The 25930-nt window shown below is 38.2% G+C and overlaps 1 protein-coding gene across 2 annotated transcripts; it reads right to left on the reverse strand.

The window, feature by feature from the left end:
• Nucleotides 1-3572: 3572 nt before the first annotated feature.
• Nucleotides 3573-25008, reverse strand: BTR1L (binding to TOMV RNA 1L (long form)). 2 transcript variants are annotated; one of them, XM_010268989.3, is made up of 8 exons: nt 24485-25008; nt 16705-16943; nt 16401-16507; nt 15636-15829; nt 6137-6198; nt 4355-4450; nt 4200-4261; nt 3573-4101 (listed from the first exon to the last, which is right to left on the reverse strand). In XM_010268989.3, the coding sequence occupies exons 1-8, from the start codon at nt 24564-24566 to the stop codon at nt 4014-4016; spliced, it is 930 nt and encodes a 309-aa protein (XP_010267291.1). In that variant the 5' UTR covers nt 24567-25008; the 3' UTR covers nt 3573-4013. The 2 variants fall into 2 exon arrangements, with proteins under 2 accessions (XP_010267291.1, XP_010267290.1); XM_010268988.3 differs by having other exon boundaries at nt 6137-6261.
• Nucleotides 25009-25930: the final 922 nt, after the last annotated feature.

A 25930-nucleotide genomic window follows, 5' to 3' on the forward strand; every position in this document is an offset into this window, starting at 1 on the left:
TAGGGGATCATGAGCTGGGGTCTGCTGAATTTCCCCTTCTGACTTGGTAGCTATTAAGGGTCATATTCACCATTCTTCCATCTTCATATCAAGACACCTGTCTTGACGAAGAATGACTTTTCTGTGTGGGTTACGATGCTAAAACAATTCAATGGACAGTCTTGGAGTCCATTTGATAGGGGATCATGAGCTGGGGTCTGCTGAATTTTCCCCTTCTGACTTGTAGCTATTAAGGGTCATATTCACCATTCTTCCATCTTCATATCAAGACCCCTCTCTTGACGAAGAATGACTTTTCTGTGTGGGTTACGATGCTAAAACAATAAAGAGCTTGGCTTAATGCGTTCCAACTATCTCAAGGCTTTAGTATATTAGCCCAAACACGTAGTAGTATAAATAACTCTCTTTTCACTTATCCACCAAAGTGAAAAAATAGAAACGTGTTTTCTTTCACAGAACATAGATTAAAAATGTTGACATGAATACGTGTCAAGACCAAAAAAAAGAATTCAAAAACATGAAGTGAAACTAAAAATGGAATCCTAACGAAAAATCGAGGGAAAGTTGTTAAAGATTGTTTTGAAGTTCTTAATCTCTTTATGTGTTCCCAGAGCAAATCTGAAACATGTACAAATTTTGCACCCGGTTTGGTTTTGCTCCATTTGTTTGTAACTATGATATGCACTCCTATCTAATGCAAAATTTATATTTTTGTTGCATTTGCATTTATTGGTAGTGCAAATTTTGCATCTCAAAAATCGATATAAAATTTGTATCACATTTCTTCTGCCTCAATCCTCTCCTGTGGAGACCACATCATCTTCCTTCCTCCCTCACTCAAACAAATTTCCCTCCATAGAGACATTAATTTTACTTCTTACAAGAAAAGAAAACAAAGTCAAATCTGAAGAAGTAAATCAGAACTTACACTACCTATTTGTACGCCCATGAATTTAAACTACAGCAACTACAAACTGAGCCTCATAAATTTTCCCTGAACTCTGTCTCTCTTATTTTTTATCAAACCAAACGCAACCAAGAGAATCTTAACAAGTGATACAAAAAAGAGATGAGTGAAATGGTCTGATAAAAACAAATAATGCAACCAAGGCCTTATAAGAGTTGGACAAAGGTTGAAAGAGGGGCACCCTAGTGCTACGAAGGGTAGGGTCATGTGGGTGCACCTCATTCACCAAAGCACCTCAACGCATATTTGGTTTTTTTAAAGCATTAATACACCAGTTTGTTAACAAAATGTTCATTGCATATGCCAGTGGGAGTATGCTTAGCTTTAGTCTTTTAGACTTTGGTTCGTAAGTGCATCACATGCGCATCGAATAAGCATTCCCATTATTTATTACACTCATCAAAGCCTGCAGCCAGTGTTATAGTGTTGCCGATGCACAGTTGGAATGGATGGTGGGATCCTGTGTTGGGATTATATCCAGATTCTCTAGACCCATGTATAATTGAATTGAACTGTTTTTTATATCTAAGCATCAAACATTAAATAAGATTATAATAATAACATTAACATATTAATATTTTTATGGTAATTAGTAAAAATTAATATTAATAATAAAGTTTATTCACAAAAATATTAATAATAAGGGATCTTTCACAAGGCAACTTGGGTGAAGATCCAAAAAAGCCGGTAATTCTGCTATTGTTTGGAACTTGGGTCTTGGAAGAGTTTTCAGAGATTCTGAGTTGGAACCCATTTCGAATTTGCTTAAAATCTTGGATGAGGTAGCTCTTGAACCTTCCAGTGTGGACTCTAGGGTTTGGTCCCTTGTCCCTTCGGATATCTTCTCCTACTCCTCTTTTTTCAAAGCATTGACACAGCCTAGTCCAGTACCTGGGTCTTCTTTTCCAGTCCGGGAAGTTTGGGGTAGCCCTATCCCTCCTAGGGTAGGTGCTTTTTGCTGGGAAGCAATCATAGAAAAGTGTAACACTTGTGACATACTTCAAAAGAAAAGGCCTAATTGGTGTTTATCTCCGCATTGGTGCATCTTATGTAAGAAGAATGGTGAAAGCTGTTATCACTTGCTTGTTTCTTACCCTTTTGTTTCAGAGATTTGGTGTTGGTTCTTTTCTTTATTTGGTTGTAGGTGGCCCTCCCCTTCAAGCGTGCAAAGCTTATTCAGTTCCACTCAAGTGAGGGGTTTAAAGAAGAGAGGTAAAATTTTGTGAAGATGTGCTAGAGCTGCTATTTATTGGACGGTCTGGGAAGAAAGAAATCAAATATTATTTCATGAAAAAGAAAAAAAGCAAGAAAGACCTCATAGAAATTGTTTATGTTAGGGTGGCACACTGGGTCAAGTCTTTCAAGCTTTTTGAAGCCTATTTAGTAGGAGACATCATTAGAAACTGGGAAGAAGTGGCTCGGTCAACTCCTATGTCTAGTGCTATTAAACCTGTTTGGACTCCACCAGATTTGGGTTTCATCAAATTGAACTTCGATGGTAGCAGTGAAGGTAATCCAGGCCCTTCAGACATAGGTGGTATTTTCAGGGATGAAGAAGGTCGAATTATTGCTTTGTTCTCAGGATCTATAGGCTGGGGGGATTCTCTGAGAGCTGAAATCCTGGCAGTTCTAAAAGGAGTAAAAAGAGCTAAGCAGTTGAATATTAGTAAGCTGCTGGTGGAAGGAGACTCTCAATTGACTGTTAGTTGGTTGCAGAAGGAAGAGTCTAGCCTGTGAAAGTTCTCAAATGAAAGAAAGAAAATCAAGCAGCTAACTCAGAATATGATTGTAAGAATTCAATGGACCAAGAGGAGCACTAATTCCATGGCTGACACCTTGTCTAAACAGGGGGTGGGAAGACCTAATTTCTTTTGGGCTATATTGTAATAGGTGTTTTCAGTTCTGTAAGTGAGGGTTAAGATTTCTTACCCCTCCAATCTGGTTGTAATTTCCATATATTTTTAATAAAATTACTGTTATTGATCAAAAAAAAAGATCCAAAAAATCCGGACTTTCTTGTTATCACCCTAGCAAATTTCAGCCCCAAAACCCTTGCCACATATCTAGATCAGGCCTTCTTTTGAGGCATAGCCTGGGTTATCCAGACTTCCAGAGTTGGGATCTCCTACCACCAAAATACATTCCAACAACTTTCTAACATGACCCGACACTGCAAATCTCACCATGAGACGGAGACCCAACATAAAAGTGGGAGCTGCCATGTATGAGATGTGCAGTACGGGATCATGTTGGAAGGGTGTTGGAACATATTCTGTTGGCAAGAGATCCAAACTCGTCAAGTGGGAGCTGCCATATGGACTGTTAGTTCATTACAGTTGACACGCATCATTAACCTAGGCTAGAGATAAATATGCATTTAAACACACATCAAAGATTTTTGTATCCTACATCCTTTCAATATTAAAACTAGCACAATTAGTTAAGGAGGAATAACACCTTAACAGATACAGCAGCATTAGCAGAATTGCAGAATGGTGCAAGGTCAGATAAGCTTACATAAAATTTCAAATCAAAGCGAAAATGGATTTAAGAGAAGCGAAGAGCGCACATATACATGTGAAGGGATTAAGAAAAGCAAAGTGTGTGATAGAGTACAAAACTGATATATCACTTAAAAAAGTTTAAAATTGTATACAGAGAGATATGTTCTAATTACGGTTACATTGGTCTACAAAACCAGTTACAGCAGCCTCAGCCCACTGTTTTTTAGAATCTTGTTAGACTTTTTAACTTCTATAGCATCTAAAGGAGTTTGTTCCCTATGATAGAGAAATGCCCACAAAGAAGTTAACAGAAGATCCAAACCAGGCCCAATTGAAACTCGTTCCTTTTTCCTCCTTTTTTCTTCCCTCACCACAGATTTCATAGTTCACTGACATGTCAGGAAAGTAAGATATGCGGACACAGTTCCCAAACTCATCACTATAAAAAATCATAACTAACTTGGCCTAGTGTCCACGAAATAAATTCTCAACAAAAGCAAAGGAAAAAACTTAAAACTACTGAGCCGCAAAGAAAGCATCAATCACCTCTCAGCAGCAGAAGCAACCTTCTGCATTATCATTGCTTCAGCTGCACGTATTGCTCCTTGTGACCCTGTGATTGTAACTTTCCTGCCAAATTAACAGGGAAACATGAAATAGACAAATACAGGCACATATCAAAACACCAGAAAGCGTACAAGTGTATATCAAGAAGCCATAGTCAATACCTGTCAGATGTCCCAGACATAAAATCACCTCGGTCTGATATCTTTATTCTGGCACCACTGACCTGCAGAACAAAGTGACTCTATTTATTGCACCTGCTAATTCCTATTATGCACAACAAAGCAAATAAGCAAACTGGAGGCTATTTCTTACAAACCTGGCTAATTTCCATTATATTCCTTCCACCACGACCAACAACTACTCCAATATGTTCATCAGCAACACCAATTGTCACAGAGTTGCCTCGATCTTCCTGGATCAACCAGAGGGGCTTGATGAGAAGGAACTCCAAGCACGTAAACACACACACACACACACACACAAATGTGATTTGCCCAAATATGATATTGGAAACTCAAGGTTAAGCTAAATTTGTGAAGAATGAGAAAACATCTGGACAGCTGGTAACTTTAAGGGCCAAAAGCATTGTAAATTTTAACTAACGTAAATTTTGACCTAAGATGACATCAAATCACATCCAAAAGAATGCAGCACTCTCCCATCCAAGAAGAGTTCAACTTATTGCATCCCAAGGATCTAGACCCAACTCATACGGCAACGTTAATATGATGAATTCTCTCTTTCATGAAATTACAATGTCCATGGCCTTTTTTTTTTTATTAATCACCCATAACTTTCCCCTTTACCCCTTTTTCCCCGAAGTGCTGGTTGCAGGACTTGATTCTGCGTCAATGCTGGAGTAACCCAGCTAACACACCAACGAGCCAGTCCTCGATTGGCAATGTCCATGGCCTTTCAAAAGAAATAAATAAATCTGGCCCATTTTGAGCATCAAAAAGATGCACATTCTGTGAACCCAGATACATAGTTTTCTTGCCCCTTCCCCGGTTGGGTTGGTCTAGTAAACAAAAATTCCACGTATATATTTCACTTCCCAAGAGGGTTGGTTCAAACCATGTGCAATATGGATCTGCCCAAGCAGTCGTGCAGTGAATGCACAGATGATCAATGGATTCCTGGACTTGCCCACACACCCCACAACTCATATCTTCAATGGGAACACCTTTCCTTGCTAGGTTGCCTCTAGTCAGACATTTGCCAAGAGCTCATGTGAAACTAAGAAGTTGATTTTTGAAGGAGAGGAAAGAATCCATACTTGTTTTACAGGAAACTCAGATCCCTCAAATCACTTAGACCATCCGCAAAGGACTTGACTGTAAAAATGCCATCAGCACTCCATTTCCAAGTCCACTGATCATGCAAAAATGGATCGAAAGAGAAGGCAATTAAGCAGTTCAGAAGATTGGACACCCCTCCTCCAATTCTTAGTCATGAAAACCACCTCTCCCGGATCAGATCAAAGCACTCGGCAACTGTGGCCTCTTTGTTATCAGCCAAAGAGAACAAAAGAGGGATTTTTGCAATTATTTCCGAGTTTTAGGGAATGCTTTTCAATTATTGCTTGGTTTAATGGTAAAATTTCAGGCTGGCAAGTGTGAGAGCGTAGGTTCGAGTCTGAGAGCAGCTAAAATGACAATAAGTTAGGTCCAAATCCACTTCTCCGAAGACTCCAGTCCAGATAGCTAGGACCAACATTGGGTAGTGGCCTTTTATAAACATCAGCATTTTGTAAGTCCAAAACAGTGAACTACTTCATAATTCACTAAACTGGGCTGCTGAGGCAAAGTGCCAAAAACAAAAACATGAACTGACATGGAAGATCATTTCTCAAAATTGATCAACTCTGATGTTCTACCAAAAAAGATGGACCAACTCTGACAAACATAACCTGGAAAACAATGGGACCTAAAAATTAATTTATCAGTAACTACAGTAGAAGATAATACTAATACTTATGAAGCATTTTTTAATAGCATTCCAAGTTAGACATCCTAAATTAGCATTGAGCTTAGTCATTGATATAATAATCAGTAACCATTTGCAAGATAAAGTCAAACAAATCAAGAATGGGGCAAACCTTGTTATTCTGAAATTTTCCTCCCGTGCCATTTGGTCCAAAGTGTATTGCATTGTATGCTACTGTTCCAAGAGAAGGAAGCATGTATGTATATGGAATACCATGAAAACCGGAGAAGTTAACACCTAAAAGTTCAAATTAAAGAAAAAATTATAAAGCATCAATTTTCACTTCAACCTGTCCTATAGATAAGATTAAATCAGAACCATATAGAACCATGAAATATTGGTCATGAATGTCCCTCATTTACAAAATTGTAATCTATGATCAATTTTAGGAAATAGAACCGCACTAATGATTGAGTTTATTATTTTTTTTCCAACCAACTCAGCCTTAATCCTAACTATTTCCATATGAATCCTGCCCTACCATTATATCAAGAGCCATTTTTTACCGTCAAATTACTCAAATCCTTGCTCATTATCACTGCACTCAAGTGCCAATACAGCACATCATATTGAAAATAAGTGCACTCCATCAAAGCAGGAATTCTTAGCACCCACTGAATGTAAACACAAAAATTTTGACTGATAGATTCGTAGAAAGTGTTAGAAAGTTCATCCTGGAGAGAAATCTGAAAAATTTTTAATAGACAGCAAGGCAAGAAGAAATTATTACAAAATCTGCACTATAATGGTGTACTGGTGGCCATATGTAAGGAAAATGCTGAGAAATGTTATTTTTTGTAATATTTTTACCCAGGATATGTTACTGTGGTGATGGATAAATGGAGAAAGTTGAGAATTGGTGTACAGTCAATGTATACTTTGGGGATCCTGTAGTCCCCTATTAATGAGATATACTTTAACATTTCTCCAAAAATTATCAGTTCATGAGATGCAATGTGAAGCATTATTTTTTTTCATCAATAATTGTTCTCTGCTCTATCAACTTTTCTTCAGTAATGTATCAACTGTATAAATAGGCAAAAAGCTTTACAAGTATTAAAAAGAGGATCAAACAACAAAATCCCTCCCTAGCCACCCCATCTGTTGTTAAAAAGCCAGCTTTAACGTTACATTTCCTAGGATACAACTCTACTATGTCACCATCATCTAAGCCTTGTTCCAACTATATGGGATTTATATGAATCCTGTCTTGCCATTCCGTTCTGTTTAGTGCCATAGGCATTGCAAAGGCCCTAGAAATACCTAAACAAAGACGTTTTGGAAAAGATTAATGCTCTATATGAAAAACACACGAGAGCTTGTTGATCTTCCTGATAAGAAAGAACTAGTAGGGTGCACGGGGATTTTCTGTAAAATGCCAGGTTGATAGATCAATGGAGATACAATGCCAAGCTGGTAACTAAGGGTCAGCTTGGTTATTGAGAAATAGATGAGAAAAAAGGGAATATTTCCATTAGATACCATTTCCGTTTTTTTCTTTTGTGGCATGAGGAAGAGAAACACTGCAATCTCAAGTCCCAAAATGAGAGATGTGAGGTCTCACTAAAACGGTGCAACCCTAGTGAGAAAATAAAAAAATGAGCAATAAGTGAAAGTTTTCACATCCCCATTCCTATGTGGCTAATGTTTTCAACTCTCCATTGACCCAGCCAGTCAGACAGTTGACCTGATGACCTGGTCCTGAATATAGGTTCAGTTAACCTATAACCTGCTAGATTGCAAAAAAAATACAAAAAATAAATAAAAAGACTTGGTGAATGATCCAATCAACCCAGATGGTTAAACCATTGACCCATTCAACCTGTTTCTGGGTCAATTTTTTATTTTTTATTGTTATGACATCACAGGCCAACCCATTGACCTGTAATTAAACTGGTGAGCCATCCACCCAGAGGGAACACCGGTTCAGTGTCCAGGTCAATTTTCAAAACATCATCACAAAGGCACCTTCGTGACATCTGATGATATGTGGTTCCTCATTTCTGTCATGTCAGACATTAAAAGCATGCAAATCCAATGTGTACATTGTTAAACATGCCAACTGGAGAGCAAAAAATGGACTAATTTATATAACCAACCCAATTATCTCAGCAACCAAACACTAGAAAAGAAATTTTTTTCTCATATATTTGTTCTTAGCAACCAAATACAAGAAGATGGCAAAATGAGAAATAAAATTCATTTTTTTCGTCTCATCCTTTCCCATACTAATTTTCTTAGCAACTAAACAGACTCTATGGGATTTATGCAGATGTATAAGGTTCACTACACTGAAACATTTCACCTGTCACCAAGAAAAACTCTAAGGGTTATTCCATCTTTTGTTGCAGACCTTGCATAGCCACTACATCAGCAATACATCAAAAATGCCTTCTTGAACAGGGATCTAAAAGAAGGAAATACAAGATTCATCCACCAGGATTTCGATCTCCAAGTGGTGAGCAAATTTGCTGCTTGAAGAAATACTTATATAGCCCCCGTTTTACAAAAATGAAAGTAGCAAAAAAATGAAAGAAAAACAAAGGAAAAGGAGAAGAAAAAAGAGGGGCAGAGGCCCCATTTCGGTCCAAGAAAGAGAAGGAAAAAAGTAGAAAAAGAAACAGAAAAAAAAAAATTAAGAAAAGGGGGCAGAGACCCTGTTCATGTCCAAGAGAAAGAATCAAATAAGAAAAGAAGATGATGAACAAGGAGGTAGAGTGTTAAAGCCGAGAGCAGGACAGAGAACCAGAGCTACTTCAACTCTTCAAGGGAGCTCTGCCTCCTACACTCATACACATACACACAGCAGAAGAGGGAAGAAGATTTGGAGGAAATTTTCTCTTGTATTCCTCCTTTTGTTCGAATAGCTACTTATAGCCTCTTACATCCATTTTCCATCAAGAATAACAACCCAATAACTATCTCTGTTGACCTGTCCTTCTAGAATATACATATTTAAGAGGTGGTTTGTAGGGAATATCTCTGTGGGTCAGCACTCGATTTGGATCCTGGGCCTAGGATGAAGCTCAAGTGTATGGGTCCTGTTCCTCCACTGATCTCTAGGTTCTATCAACTCCCTCTCCCTAAATATCGACCTTGTCTGCAAGATTGATGCCTTGATGGAGGGAAACTGTTGCTGCAGCTTAGCCAAGTCCAGCATCTTCAATTCGAAGGTTGGACCACTGTACTAACACTTGCTTGATGGTACGATTGCCAGACTTGATCCACCTATCAGCAGTGATTTTATGAGGTTGGACAAGCAGTTCTCCATCATCAGTGAACTGAGGTTAAGTTGAACTAACAGAAGCGGAGGGAGAAATGAATGGCTTCAAGAGAGACACATGAAAGACTGGGTGCAGCTTGGAAGATGCTGGTAAATCCAGCTTGTAAGCTACTTGACCAATCCATTCCAAGATCTTGAATGGGCCGAAGTATCTGGGTGATAATTTCTGCCAAGCCCGACAAGCTAAAGAGGATTGCTGGTAAGGATGTAGCTTAAGAAACACCATGTCTCCTGGCTTGTATTCCACATCTCAATGCTTCTCGTCATATGCTGATTTCATTCTTTGTTGGGACCATTGCAGATGCTTTTTGAGGGATTGAAGCAATTCATCACGAACTGGCAGTTGCTGGTCTACTTCAGCAATAGCAGAGGACCCCTTCTCATGAGGTAAGAGTGAAGGAGGATCCCATCCATAAACAGCCTTGAAGGGAGTAGGTCCTGTAGAGGCATGGAAAGTGGTGTTGAACTGGTATTCAGCCCAAGGCAGCCAATGTGTCCACTGTTTCAGATTCTCACCAATAAAACACCTTAGGTAGGTTTACAGGCAACGATTTATCACCTTGGTCTGTCCATCGGTTTAGGGATGGTAACTAGTAGAATATGATCTCAATCCGTGACTATGTTATTAGGGGTGCCATGCAACTTTGCTACATTATCAATGAATGCCTGTGCTACTGTAGTGGCAGTATATGGGTGAGGTAATGCAACAAAATGGGTGTACTTATCATTTGGTCCACCACCACAAAAACCACTGATTTTCCTGCTGATTTAGGAAGGCCTGTGACGAAATTCATCATGATATCATCCCAGATCTGATTTGGAATTGACGGGCTGAAGTAGTCCAGCTGGTGACTGCATAATGTATTTTTGTTGCTGACAAGTTGCACAAGAAGCTACATAAGTCTGCATCATTTTCTTCATTTTGGGCTAGAAAAAATGGGCCACCAGCCACTGGTATGTTCGGAGTACGCCTGAATACCCAACCAAGGGCCGAAATCATGAAACAACTGTAAAAGGTTATGATGATGGACCGAACTCCGGGCTACCACCAAACAACCCTCATAAAATAGAGCAGACCAAACTCCGGGCTACCATCCAAACCCTCAAAGATGCCTATATATCCCCCTCTCATTCTGACACCCGAATATGGACCCTTCACCCAAATGGCGAATTCTCTTCTAAGTCTATGTTCAGGGCTTTGACTGCTGAAGATCAGCATCCCTCTTTTCCTTACAAGAAAATTTGGTGCAGCCACATCCCCTCAAGAATTTGCTTCTTTGTATGGGAAGCCCGTCTCCAGAAAGTTAATACTTGTGATCTCCTTCAGAAAAAGCTTTTGGGAAGACGCTCCATTTCTCCTCATGTTTGTATTTTATGTCTCAGCGAGGGTGAATCTGCAGATCACATCCTTCTTCATTGCAGCTTCACTCAAAGGATATGGTCCCATTTCTTGAATATGGCAGGGTACAGCTGGGCTTTTCCAAAACACATTATGGACAACTTGAATCAATGGCAAGGAATAGGGCTTAGCAAAAGGGGTAAAGTCTTTTGGCAATCAGTGCCTCATGCAGTAATGTGGGGCATTTGGGATGAAAGAAACACCCGTATCTTTGACAATAAAAGCAGAACCTTGGAGGAGTTAATCTCAGATATTACCTATCTTTGCATCCTTTGGTCGGTGAATTCAGATCTATTTAAAGGACTTTCAGTCAATGATATTATCAGAAATATTCACCCCTTTCTGTTTCTACCTCATCCTCAGCAAACTCCCTTTAGGCATCCCGTTTCCATCAGTGAAGGTATGATAACCCTTAATTTTGATGGTTGTGCCTTAGGCAGTCTGGGTTTTGCAGGTATTGGTGGTACAGTAAGGGACGAAAGGGGCAATATCTGCTGGACTTTTAGTGGCCCAATCGGTTGGGCTGACTCCACAAAGGCTGAAGTGATGGCTGCTCTAACCGGAATCAGGATAATTAAGAATTTGGGTATTCAGAATTTGATCATTGCAGGTAATTCAGAAAATACAATAAAATGGTTAAGAGACAAAAAAGGGGGCCCTTGGAGACTTTATCACTATCTGACTGAAGCTTGGGATTCTTTGGATGGATTGAATGTTAACTTAGTTTGGATTCCTAGGGAATACAATCATACTGCAGATGGCCTAGCTAAATTTGGTGTGTATTTGGAGCATCTGTATAGCGACAAGCTTCCTCCTTTGTAACTTGCACGGGTTCCCCCCCTGTTTTGTATATCTCCTTTTGTTCCCCCCCCCCCCCTTTTATTCTCAATAAATCTTGGTTAAATTTTCTCAAAAAAAAAAATAGAGCAGACCCATCCATTGAATAGCCAGGCACACTACTGGGATCTTGAGCCCACTGGGCTCAAATCAGGGCCAATTCCAAATCCTCCTTGGCTTCTTGTTTGATCTAATACAGGAGGAGAAGCTGCAACTATGAGACCCCCCATATATCTTAATTCTTCGGGCCTGGATAAAGCATCGTCCACGGCATTAGAAGGACTTGGTTTATGGTCAATCACAAAATCATAACCCAATAATTTGGCAGTCCATTTCTGTTGCTCTGGCTTATAACCCGCTGCTGCAACTAGTGTTTTAGACTGCGGTGATCAGTCCTCACCACAAAGCGCTGCCCTAAAAGATAGGTCATCCATTTTTGGATGCCAAAGTAACTGCTATCAATTCCTTTTCATACGCAGACTTGAGATGTGTTTGGGAAGAGAGCACTTTACTAAAATATGCTACTGGTTGGCCTTGTTGCATTAAAATAGCACTCCCTCCTCTCCCTGATGCATCACTTCCAATAGTAAATTCTTTAGAAAATCAGGCAGCACTAGGATGGGCGGCAAAGTTATTGTGGTTGAGTGTTTCAAATGCTTGTTCATCTTCTTCAGTCCAATGGAAAGGCCCCTTTTTAAGTAGTCTGGTAAGGGTTTCAACCATGAAGCCATAACCCTTGATGAACCAGCAGAAATAACAGGTTAAACACAAAAATCCACTCAAGCCTTACAATGAAGTGGGTTGGGCCCAATCCACCATACACTTGATCTTTTTTGGATAAATTTGTATCCTTCCACCTGAGATAACATGGCCCAAGTACTGGACCTTAGTTTGTCCAAAAGAACATTTGGAAAGCTTTGCAAGAAGTTGATGGTGTCTCAGTATGTCCAAGGTACAGCATAGGTACTCCAAATGGGTGGGCCAACTGGGACTGTACACCAAGATGTCATCAAAGAATACCAATATATGACAATGCAAAAAAGGCCCAAAATCATCATTTATGAGGCTTTGAAAAGTGGCAGGAGCACTGGTCATGCCAAAAGGCATGGCCAGAAATTCATAGTGACCATCTGCAGCCATGAATGCTGTCTCATGAACATTGCTGGGGTGCATTCCTATTTGATGATAAGCCGACCTCGGATCTAACTTAGAAAAGAACACCGCTTAGCCCAACTCACCAAACAGTTCATTATCAACGGTATAGGGAACCTGTCTTTTAACTGCAATGTTGTTCAAAGCTCAATAGTCAATACAGAAACACCAAGTCACGTCCTTCTTAACTAATATGACAGGGGACAAGTAAGGCCTGTTGCTGGGTTGTGTCAGTCCCTCGGCCAAAAGTTCATTCACCATTTTCTCAATTTCAGTTCTCTGATATGGTGGGCAGCGAAATGGCCTGACAACAATGGGTGCAACACCTGGACATATGGGAATTTTATGATCATGGACCCTTGTACGTTGCAAGACCTAAGGCTCTTGAAAAACATCTTGGTACTCTTGTAGGAGAGACTGAAGTTGGGTTTTATCAACTTCAGGGTCTTTCGAGGTCTTCTGAAACCAAAATTGGGTCCAGGGCCCATGAGCCCAAATGCATAAGGATTAACATGTATAGATGCTAGTAGCTTTTAAGAATAACATGGGTAGACTCTTGCTTAGGTGATTGAGGATAAAACCCCTGAATCTGACATTTCCTCCCGTTGAAATCAAAATCCATAGAGAGTTTGGTCCAATCATTCAAGATCAGGCCCAATTGCTTTAGCCAATGCATCCCCAGGACTATGCCATTACCTAAGAACCCCAAAGGGTATAAGTCTACTGTGAAGAAATGATTCTGGACCTTAAGGCCCACCTTCCAACACACCCCTGAGCATGTAATCAAGCTCCAATTTGCCACAATTATTGAAAAAGCTATAATGGGCTGTACTGTAAGGCCCAATTGACTGGTGAGTTCATCCAATATAATGCTCAGGGAGCTACCACTGTCTACAAGGATAGAGACATTCCATCCCTCGATGTGGCCCACTACCCTCATGGTCTGGGGTGTCCTAAGTTTGGTAATTGCCTTTTGTTGTCTGTTGGGAACTTTGGAAAGAAAGAAATAGAAGAATATTTGAAGTGAAGTTTCAAACAAGTGAGCATATGACACTACTATGCACCAAAAGAATTATGGATTGGGTTCTTATTCTCCCAAAGTTTTGAAGGAATTACAAAAGAAGACCTTGGTTCTGGTTTTTGGAACATTCTAGAGCTGGCTTAATAGTTACCCTTTTGTTTGGTCTATGTATTTCTCTTTTTTCTATTGAGTTGTCTCCTTGTAGCTTCACTCTCTTTGTAGCTAATGTTGTTCATTCATTCATTGCAATAAAATATCTTCTTAAAGGGCAATGAAAGTTATAAAACCATAATTTTTTATGTGAGAAATAAGAATTTTAAACCCTAACATAGACTTATTCGGGCTTGCCTCGAGGGGCGTGGTCAGGGGTCCAAGGGGTAGAGCCCCCGGCCCAGCCGTTAGACTCAAAAATAAGCAAAAGGCGCAAAATTTTAAAAAGGTGCATGCCTGGGCTGAGGCGCAAGGCGCATCAGGCGCACGCCTAGGCGCCTAGGACCTGGGTGAGGCGCATACCCCAAAATGCGCCTCACCTGTGCGCCTAGGCACACCTGAGGCGTGCCTTTTAAATCACTGCTTTGGGTGCAAGTGGACTCCTCAAGATGTGGTGGGTCTCTTTGACCCAAATTTCTTGAGACAACCAAAGAAAAGGGGAAGAATTATGTGGAAAGCAATGAGAGCCACCATGATATGGACCGTATGGGAAGAAAAGAATGGGAAGATTTTTAATGAAAAGAGTAGAACAGAAATGGAAATATTTAGTTTGGTGAATATTAAAGTAGCACATTGGGTGAAGACCCTAGAGGATTTTCAAGGTTTCTCAACAAATGACAATGTAAGAACTTTGAAGGAAGTAGCTTTATCAGCTCAAGCCAAGGAAAGGGTAAATATGGAATGGAGACCCCCAACAACCAACTTTGTTAAACTCATTTTTTATGGGAGTTATATTGGTAGTCAAGTTGCAGCTAGGCTGGGAGGGTGTTCAGAGACACAGAATGAAAGGTCTTAGCATTAAATTTAGGACCATTAACAGATGGAAATGCATTGACAGCATAGCTGTGTGGATTATTCCACGGGTTAAAAGTTGCTAAGCAATTTGGTTTCCACAACTTGGAGGTGGAAGGGGAATCTCAGGTGGTCATTTTATGGACAAGATGCAGTTCCCAAATCCCATGGGTCTATAGACATACTTTTCAGGAAATAGAAATCATATCAAGGGAGCTAAATGCTGTCTTTAAATGGGTGAGAAGATAAGCAAATGGGATGGCAGATGTGTTGGCCAAACAAGGGACAGCAAGGCACCAAATGTTTTGGGCAAAATTATAAATTATAAAGTTTGTCTTTAAGGTGGAAATTCCACCTATTTGTAATACTTGAAATTGATATTAATAAAATTTTTTTTACTGATCAAAAAAAATTTACAAGTAAGCCCTAATTGCTTTTTATCACCAAATGCCAAAAAGAAGATGAAGGTTCATTATGGAATCCCAGAAACCGCTTTCCAAGAGAGTGTATTCTTATTTCTAATCCTACTCAATCCCAAACCCCATCATCTTTGCTTTTGCACACCAAATCCCACTAGAGGAGGTGATCTTTCTTCTCTTGTCCTAGCTTTCACAAGAAATCTCTCTAATAATTTTCTATATTTTATAATCTTTCATTCTTAAAATGAACCATAAGTGGATTGCATATCCTCTGTGCAGTAACATTAACCAGAGATACTGAGATTTTAAAATGCCAAAACCATATAAAACAGTACTCGGAATCAATAAAAAGAGAAAAAAAAAGCATCAAGAAAAAACTTTTTCTATTTAAGTTAAACAAACAAAAATATGCTCAATTGATGCATGTAATTATGATGAGAAGCCAGTAATAAAAGGAAAACATGGTAGCATCATGTACACTACTTCATAAAATCACACCTGCATATGAAAATGGAGTGTTCATAGATTGTGAGTAATGAGCATCTTCTGTTAGCTTGGACAAAATCAGATATATCGCCCGCATCTGTTCCTCTGGAGACCCTGTCAGTGTCACTAGCCTATCATTCAATCCAATAAAATTGTGATCCTGGGGTGATATCTTTATTCCTGCCTGGGAATCTTCAATAAATGACCTGACAAAGACAATCAGAACAGTGGTTGGCAGTAATGTAATGTTGTTGTAATGGCTTCAAGAAAATAGAAGCAGCAAGTAATCCATCTTCCAAGAAAAGAAACATAAGAACCCAAGGTATATACACATTGCTCCAAGTTCTAATAACAGTTCTACATTCCCATCAAAAGAAATAGGCATTGACTCACTAATCATCTACCTTGGAAACTTCTCCAACCAGTTAAGTGTCCTACTTGAACTTCCTTATCAGAAATCATGTATGTGTATATATAAAACAACTCATATGTGATATAACATCATCAAGAAACTCAACCAATAAACCAAAAAGGCACTGGCAACCAAAGTTCTTAAATTTTATATTAAGAAGCTCAGACATTTTATCTGTTGCTCAAGGTTTCCTCGATGGAAGAAAAGGGCTTAAATGACAATGAACAAACTTAACCTGAAGCTTTCTTAATAGAAGCCTTTTTCCAAATCAAGAATTTCAAAAGCTTTGAATGCTAGGTTGCAACACTACTTTTTTTTTTTGAATAACACTGATATTCTTAACAAATAAAGTAAGGGTGCTTTACTTTATGGTAGCTCCACCCTTTCCAATAATGCCACCACAAGAGCTATTTGGAACAATAAGCCTCACTTTTGATTTAGGGTCAGCATCATCGCCATCTTCAGCATGAGCCTGAACCAGTACAAGATAAAGTAGAACAATGAGCCTCATTTTTGTCTTGCACTCTGATTTCTTTGGACTTGTAATTAAATAGTTCTACTTTCTTCTGCTTCTTAACAAAGGTTTCATCATCATTATTAATATCCTGAGAGGAAAATAAAAAATGTGATCCAATAAAATGAGGGAAAAGTCAAGAGTGTAAAGACTACCTCACTCAGCAATTTGGCTAAAATCAGTTCCATTGCCTTGATTATGTCATTGAATGCTCCAGATATCATGATTATTCTGTCGGATGTTCCTGGAAAAAATTCATGATTGCGTGACAATTGAATCCTTGCCCCGGACTGTGACTGAAAATCAGTAATTGTTGAGCCACCCTTCCCGATGACAGAACCAGCAGCCGCATTGGATACAAGGAATTTAATATATGTATGTTTCTCTTTGTCATCTAACAAAAGCAAGAATAAAAGATGATCATTAGGATTACAGAAATAAGTAGATATAATCATACATCTATATGAATGTATGCACATGCCATATGCAGACACAGATAGGAAGAAGGCAAGGGGAGATGTTTTTAAAACAGTAAGCAAGGCAACAGTTGGTAGACAAATTATTAATTCAGCTAGGAAACCTTTGGACCATCTCAGGCAAGACCCCTATCATCCCAGCAGAGGATGGCCTCATCTTGTAAAAAATCTTCAGAGCACAAATGAAGTAACTAGAGTTTGGCCAAAACTAATGGATGTATTCAAGTATTTATGCTGTTGTCAATAAAACAAACCCACTAGGGAGAATTGGATTTCAATCTCCCATTTTTCTAATCATTTTTAGTCTCCCTTAGCATTTGATTGAATTTTTATTCCATTTCTAACAGTAATCTTAACTATAAATTGCAGAATCAAATTTTGGACCCTAGAGTCCTACAACTCATGGAGACTCAATTTCCTTTACAGCAAAGTCCATGTAGAACCAACTGAAACATACCATTAGCAACCACAAAATGATCTTAGGTGGTGTTTGGTAGCTGAACTGAGCTCTAAATGCTAAAATTCTTGCTTTCCGGTGCTTTGTGATCATTTGATAGCACCTCTGAATCGACCCTCCAAACTCTGAAAATGCCTTGGATTTGTTAAGAGGACGACCTACCTCCGAGTGCATTCAGAGGTAACCGACAAAATTTGTTTTCCCACTGTACCCTTTATGAATTTGAAAAATCTAGAACTCCCCCTCCTCCTCCGTCTCCTTCCCTCTGCAATCAACCTGCAACAGGGAGAATGTGGTTATCCTTTCTCAATCACCGTCTCCATTTATCATCATTGTTTCTCTTCGCCAAGCTTCTTATGCGAGCAAACCTTCTTGGATTCACCATCGCATCGCTTCTTGCCAATGGCTGAATAGCTCCTCTGCTTCTTGCAGGTAGTACAGTCCTCTGATATTCTACCTCGGTTTCTAATTTTTCAAGGTTTCAAATTGGTGTTTTCACTTCTCGCCAATGGCTGAATAGCTATTCTGCTTCTTGCAGGTGGTACAGTCCTGATATTCTACCTCAGTTTCTGATTTTTCGAGGTTTCAAATTGGCGTTTTGTTCGTAGATGCCTTTGCTAGTAGTTAATTATGTGGAAAAGAAGACCAAAAAACAAAAGAAAAAGTCAGTTTCTGGTTCAGCAGATTGTTTTGCATATTATCTTTTGAAGTGTCCTGTACACTATTGTGTTGGTTTATTTGCAGAGAGAAGGAGGAGGTCAATTACTTTTATTAATATTTTTAATATTATTTAATAACCTCTTTTATTATTTTATAAATATTTTCCATAATACTTTAACCATTTTCATTTGTTGTTATTTAAATAACAATTTGAAGGGTAATATTGTAAGATGTACTTTTTTCAGATGTCACAACATCCAAATTACTGGACAATTCCACTATATTCAGATATCTGCAAAAGTAGAAAAACAAATTTTCAGATTGCTTTCAGAGCCTTTTCAGATATTTTTTTGCTTTTCAGACTTGAGATTTACCGAATGGATTCAAGTGGTTATGCCATGATTCAAGTTTAAAATATAGTCTTTTCTAATGAATTTTGGGTTGAAAAATGTAAATTTGAAGTCATAACACTTGCAATAGCTAATACCATCAGCAGTAGTTCTCACTTCAAGAGAGGAACATCATGGGATACAACACTGGCCTAGAATACATCCTTGAGATATTCAAATTAACTGCATGTAGAGACATGAAACATGTTTTGTAGAAGTAGCAACTAGCAAGTATGGCCACTTTAATAAAGCTAAGCTTAGTTTAAGATGGTTACAAGGATACTTCACCTTCCAAAAAAAATATTATATGGTTGAAAGAATTGAGGGATGATGACTTGGATCTACCTTAGAATTCCATATGGCATTTTAGGACAATAATTTGTTCAAGTTTAAGTTTATCATGTGTATGTGCATATGATTATTAGATTTAGATGGTCAGAAATATCATCTTCTGATCACTGTGTAAAGCATAAAGCAATCCCCTAACCTTCTACTTATTAAATGGTGTTTTCAATGGCTTAAATATTCCACAATGTAATAATGCCTCCAAATTACAGTTTAGAAAGTTCATCTTCTCTGTATTGGCACTACTGTCATTATTCTGAAACTTTCTATCCATCAATATCAAGATCTAAAACCATTAATAGTTTAAAACATTAGATCCAATCATTATTGTTCCATTATAAAAAGAGCACTTCATTTGGAGACTGGAGGGGAGTGAGTCCAAGGATAAAATGGTTCAGAACTTTATTATCTGAGCAATGAGAATTTTTTATTTTGTGAGGTGAAGGGGCAGATAAATTGAAAACTGAGAATTTGGTTTAAGCAGGGGAGATGAAGGTTTTATAGCAATCAATGTTGTAAGAGGTAGGTGGTTGGTTTGTTCAGGAGTGACATCAGTTAATCAGGAGTGTGGGGTGTGACTGTGTATCCTGAATGGAGGGATTCCACATGGTAAATTACTGTAGAGATTGGTACATAGTGGATTTTTAGAGTAAAATTTCTGTCTTTCCTATATGAGATTTTATACTTTGTTATCAATGTTGATTGTACGGTTGACCATTATCAAGGGGTGCTTGGATTCCTTCGTTTTGGATTTTACTCTTTTAGATGATTATTTATCACCTTTTCTTGTATTTTCATTTTTCTTCTAATAAAGTTTTATCTTGATTATCAAAAAATGGTCCAGACTTAACAAAGTACGCACAAAAGTCAAAGAGTTTAGAACAAGTGTGACTTGATAATAGCATAAATAAATTGGGTAGATGTAGGATCAGTGTTTTTTTTTTTTTTTTGAACAGGTAAAGTAAATTTGCATTGCTATTCAAAAAGATATTACATCAGTTAGCTTGTACATCCTTATACGGTGCTATGGCCTATACACATTCCTGTTAGCAAGATATTAACAATACATTAAGCAGAGAACAAAAATGCTCCCTTGAAAAAATGATTCACAAGCCACCCCTCTGAATTCCTTGTGAGCAGATAACCATGAAAACAGTTTCTTCTTAATTCTCCTCATGACCACCTGCTCATCATTAATTGACTGCTCAAATATCTGAGCATTTATTTCAGTCCACACACACCCTAAAAGACCAACATAACCATTTTTTTAGGGCATATTTTATCAATTAACACAGTGTTCCCAAGTTTGTCAGCCTGCTATTTTTAGCACTTCTCTAATCTACTCCTTCCCTTGACAAAGAATCTTCTACAAAGTTAGATGATCTCAGAGCCCACTTGAACAAGGCACTGAGGATCTACCCTCTCTTATTGCATGTGAATATATCCAGAAGCCAGAATCAATGGTCTCCATCCATCTAATTAGAACCTAAGATTATCCTCGAATGGTTAATCTTTCTTTCTATTTTTAACAGTTTATGCTTTTTTGTGGTAAATAAAGAAGAGTTTGATTAAAACCTGAAAAAGAAGAGATTATGAGAACAGATGGCAACCTTTTTTGGGGTGAGAGGATGACAACCTTGACAGATGTTTGATTTCTGTCATAATGCCAGCATTGCCATAATCCTTGGCTGGTAATCCTTGGTCAAACCACTACTACCTAAATGTCCCTTTCCAGGCTTCCACCATCATATTCCTGGAGTTTAGAGAAGTGCAACCTCGGTCCTTGTAAGTAAGTTAATAATTGAACACTTGTAGAATCTCAAACACCTATGGGCTCTGAATCGATGGCTAAGATAGCCTTATCACTTTTATGAAAACTACTACTCCTCTTAATCATCATCATCATCATCATCTAAGCCCTGTCCCAACCACATGGGGTTAGCTGCATGAATCGTGTTCCACCATATGCCAAAATTGCCAGTATTACCCATGCTACAGCCTTCAAAATTCAATTTGATTTCATTCAAGGCTAGTGAACACCACACTTTCTTCTCGAGAAAAGGTAATGTATTTCATTAATAAGGAAAACAAATAAATACATAGCCCCGCATAATAAGGCACTGAGCAGGGATCGGAATTTTCTTGTACATCCCAAAAACCCATTTCAATCAAGTAGATACAAAAAGATTACTGATAACAAAAAAAGAACTGTATGGCATATTCTTGAGAAGTCTTTGTGATGCCAACCAAGAGTATATTCTACCCCAAAAACCTTTCATTACTGATCCTACTGTGTTGTACTTGTCTTCAAAACTTCTCCTGTTTCTCTCTATCCAGATTGACCCACAGCACAGCTGGTGGAGTAACTACCCAAATAACTTTGCCTTTCTTAGACAGACCAGCTAGATTCCAGCACCATACCGTAGTAACTCCATCAGTCCTTTTGGGAAGCAGAACTGCACCCCAAACAGCCTCAATGACCACAGCTCCCTTGCATACTTGCAATGTATGAATAGATGTTCCACTCCCTCTGAGTCTTCACCACATGTTACACATCTACTAGGCTCCCTGCATCCATGGAGAAGGTACTAGGTTTATGGGATGACAAACTAGCCTACTGCCATCTTCCAATGATGTCATCCATGGAGAAAGGTGCAACAACATCTAAATTTTTTATCCAATGCACCACCTTTACTGAAAGGTTTTCAATAACTTAACACTTTGACTGACCTCAATCCTTATAGTAGGGAAAATAATTCTGCACATACCTAGTTCCCCTTCTAATTGGACCTGAGTATATCACCAAGAATCTTTTTTTGATAAGCAACACAAAATAGATTCATTAACTTAAAAAATTATGTACAACAAGAAGTTGTGGGCGGACAAAAAGTCCAATATATCCCACTAATTATATCACAGCCCCAAACAGACTCCAAAGGACAATTCCTTTGATTACATCACTGCCCCAAAGGTAACCCTAAATAGATACACTAACTACAGCATAGCCCAAAACATAGATTGTCTTTGAACTCCTTGCTTAGTAAGGCCATCAGCCATGCTGTTAGCTGACCTTCTAATCCACCGTATTTGAATCAGCATTTCTTTAGAAGCCTGCTTGAATCGCCTGAGATCATTTCTTAACTGCCAAATTATATCACCAAGAACTTGACAGATTTATTTCTGAAAAGCCCTCCAATACCTGATCTTCCTGGATTTTCCAGACTGCAGCCATCAAAATTTAGCTTTGTATGGTCTTGTTCAGGAGGCTTCTAGTCTACTTGAGATCTATCACTTCTTGTAGATGATGAAGCCACATGCTGCCATCCTACAAGGATACCCATTAAATCTGAACACTATTTCCTATTTAGTTTGAACCCAATGAATCACTATTACTGTGACCAATTTTTTTTATTGCTCTTACTATAACTAATTCAATCAAAGATTTTTTTATAAAGATGGCACTCATTATCATTGTTGCTCTTATCATTATAACCCCTGACATGTACTTCTAGTTTCTTTTTTCCTCTTCCTTTTAACAGTAATAAATCAAAAGAATTTCATGGGCAAGGAGAACAAGGGAAAAAAGTACAATATGGAGACTACTAATCACTCAAAAATACAAAGAGTACAATCTCAACCCTTAAAGGGTACTCCCTAGAAGGGACAACCACTGTGAACCTTCTTGAGCAAACTGTTTGATAAAGAATTGGCAGTTTTATGATCCTTTCCAAAGAAGCTGCTCCATCAAGAATCCAAAGATCTAACCACTTTGGTAAAGTGCTGTAGAGACCAAAGTTCCCCTCTGAATTGGGCCATCCAGCCAAAACCAATTTGTCAACACTGTATGTGATCTTTCACAAACTGAAGCTTTTTTTTTTTTTTTGATAAATCACAAACTGAAGCATATTTCACTCAGCCTATGAACAAGACCAATATTTTGTCCCCTAAAGAATCTCTTGCCCTTATAGGACCAGAATGCACCACTACATCTCTGTTCAGTCTGTTGCTTTCTAGAAATGCCCAAAGGACATTGGTTCCCAAAATAAGAGCTAACAAATTTCTATTTTAAATACATGGTGCCATGGAATCCAAACCTGTTGTAGAGGATTTTGTTAATGGCATGAGCAGCAATGGCCTGCCAACCCCTAATAATCTAGTCAATTAAGATTGCCTTGACTTCTCTAATAACAACCCAAAGAGCCGCTCTTATAGTTACATGGCCATTGATGGTTTGAGGCTCCCTTGGGTTTCTCTATCTTTAAAACTTCTTAGCTTTTACATATTTATTTTCCTGTCCATAGAATCTACAATTCATACAATTATAATTCTCTACACACCTAATGCTTCCAACCATGATTTTTACCTCCAATAACAATCTTAATAGACAGAAGATACCTCTCATTTGTCTCCACAAAAAGCTGCATAAAACAATTGGAATTGCAAAAACATTTCACCATTCTAAAAGCAGTTTTTTTACAGTAAAAGGAAATATATTAAGGACGCAATCAAATAGAAGGAAAATGTATTATACAGGACGAATTATTTTAAGGTAAAGATACTTATAACAATACATATAAAACAATTGAAATGAGTGTTAGTAATCTTTAATTGCACTATGTGTGTGATCTTCTTAATTCCAAATTTTTTCCTTTTTTTACTTTTTTATGAAAAAAAAATGTCAAAATTGGAGCTATATCATGTTGAAGAAGATCACTGCATTCTGCATACTACAAATACCTTGTTAAAGCCAAAGCATTTGAATTAACAGGGGCATCATGCTTGACTTCTAAAATAAGGCATTCAATATCAGCAAGGTGAAGAAATTACAACTTTTTCTAAGCTTGATACATCGCCGCATGTATCACATGCATTGTTCAGTGAAAGATAAAGGATTGTCCATTTAACATCAGCAAGGTTTCATTTTTCTTTCAATTTCTTCTCTGAGAAGGTTGTTTTGCTCGACACATCTTATATTTCTCAAAATCTACATATGTATTGCGTCAGTTAATGCCGATCCATGCTCTGCTCGCTCCAGGTCGACCAGCTAGATCTAAAACGGTAAACATACCAAAAACATTCCCTGAAGCTGCATTAACATGTTTTAATTCTAACATAAACCGCTTAACCCGAATACAACAAGCGTGACAAAAATCGTAAATTTCTGTCGAGCACAACAAAATTACCACACTAATAATACGAAACCGAAAGAGCCAATGAATCCGCATTTCTCATCGAAGCTCGCATCGTTCATCTCAACAAAGTATAACACAGAGGCTTACATTTTTCAAATTCAATGAAACAATATCATTTGGAAACTTCACTAATTCACATACTCAGGTTCCCGACATGATAGAGCAATTATCTATCCACGAGGTCAATTCTTTCCCATTAAAAACTTCTAAAAGATATGTAAACGTTAGGGTTTCACAAACAGGAAAATTTCTACCGGAAAAAAAAACAAAAAAAACAAAACCAAAAATGTAAGAAACTAAAATTGAAAAGCTATGGGCCCGATGATAGAAACCAGATCAGAAGGAACAGATCTCCATGGGAGTAATAAAACAATGGAAGTTACAGGACAAGCAAATGCGCTTCGAAGACGTCTTACCTGAAGTCGGAGATTTAGGTGGTACGGATCGCTTGGGCGCGACATCAGGAGAAGAAACGTAAGACGACTCTGGTGATTCCATTCTTTCTTCTTTTCTTTGTGTTCTCACTATACAGATAGATATAGGGGAATAACTGTCTGAGAAAGAGAGAGAGGGGGGGGGGGAGGGAGGATCAGACCATTCGCATTGTTCGAATGGTTAAAAATGAGCGAAAATTTTAGATAGAAAGCAGATATTTGTTCTGTCTTCCAGTCGGGGAGAGAGAGAGAGAGAGAGAGAGAGGTGCGTGTGCTTGTGTGTTTCTTCAACGTTCAGCGTCTGTGCCTTGGCTCGCTTTTCTCTCTTTTTTGTTTTGACTCGGAGCGTGTGCTCGTTGCCGAAGAACCGCCTCTAGTATTGATTTCCAATCATGTTATTACATATAACAATCGTCGATTGTTGATGTATTAAAAAAAGAGGCATAACATATAATTCCTCTTCTCGTGTTCTCTGCTAATATGAGTATACGACCACTTTTTTTATTGTTCTCTCTGTATATATAAAGCCAGTTTTATAATCATTTTTTCCTATATTTCATGAATAGCTGTTTCATTTGTTTCAAATTACATATAATTGTTTAGGTACAGTCCGTCGTTGACCTTGCTGGTCGGAACAGTAACCCTATGAACCAGCCATGATGCCGATTTGGGTCAACCTCCAATATGCTATTTCACCCAAAAAAAAATATTATAGATTGATCTATAATCCATTGACCCATATGATCAATTCAATGGATTAGCAATTTGATTGTATTGCGAGTTAGATTCCTTTGATTGAAATGGTTGAATTAACTGATCTGAATTAATTAATGATTGAAATGATTGACATCAATTCTGAACTGACATCTACTCCAATATACAATAAAATTAAGAATTTTAACTGAACAGTCATTCTCCCTAAAATTAATATCTACTTAGAACAATCATAATCACCCAAAATCAACAATACTCATCAAGATAATAAAATCAAACGATAGTTATAAATTCTTGATTCCATTGCATCTAACATTATATTGCCACTTGAAAATCAAATCTTGTTTACCTTTTACTTTTCAGACTTAAGGCGTTCTTTGAACTTTGAATACCAACATAACCAGCCACACCTAACATCAAATGAAAAAAAGGTTTCAACTTAGTCCTGATAAATAATACCAAGTGGCATGATGCGTTCATAGTTGTCATATGGTCCACCAACTCAGCCAAGAAATCATCCTCACAAATTATGGTGGAATATGGATTAGTGGAACGATTGTGGGGTAGAATAAGGGGAAGTCATGTACGCAAGTCAGTAGACGGGCTTGTCAAACTGTGGGTTGGTTGGAATTTGTTTAAAGGCACTTTTGTGAGATGAGTTTTGACCCGATGAAAGTGGGATTTGAGAAGAGAGGAATGGAAAGGTCTACAAGC

The sequence above is a fragment of the Nelumbo nucifera genome, chromosome 6 (genome assembly GCF_055504915.1).
Source record: "Nelumbo nucifera cultivar China Antique chromosome 6, China Antique-T2T, whole genome shotgun sequence".
Classification (NCBI taxonomy): domain Eukaryota; kingdom Viridiplantae; phylum Streptophyta; class Magnoliopsida; order Proteales; family Nelumbonaceae; genus Nelumbo; species Nelumbo nucifera.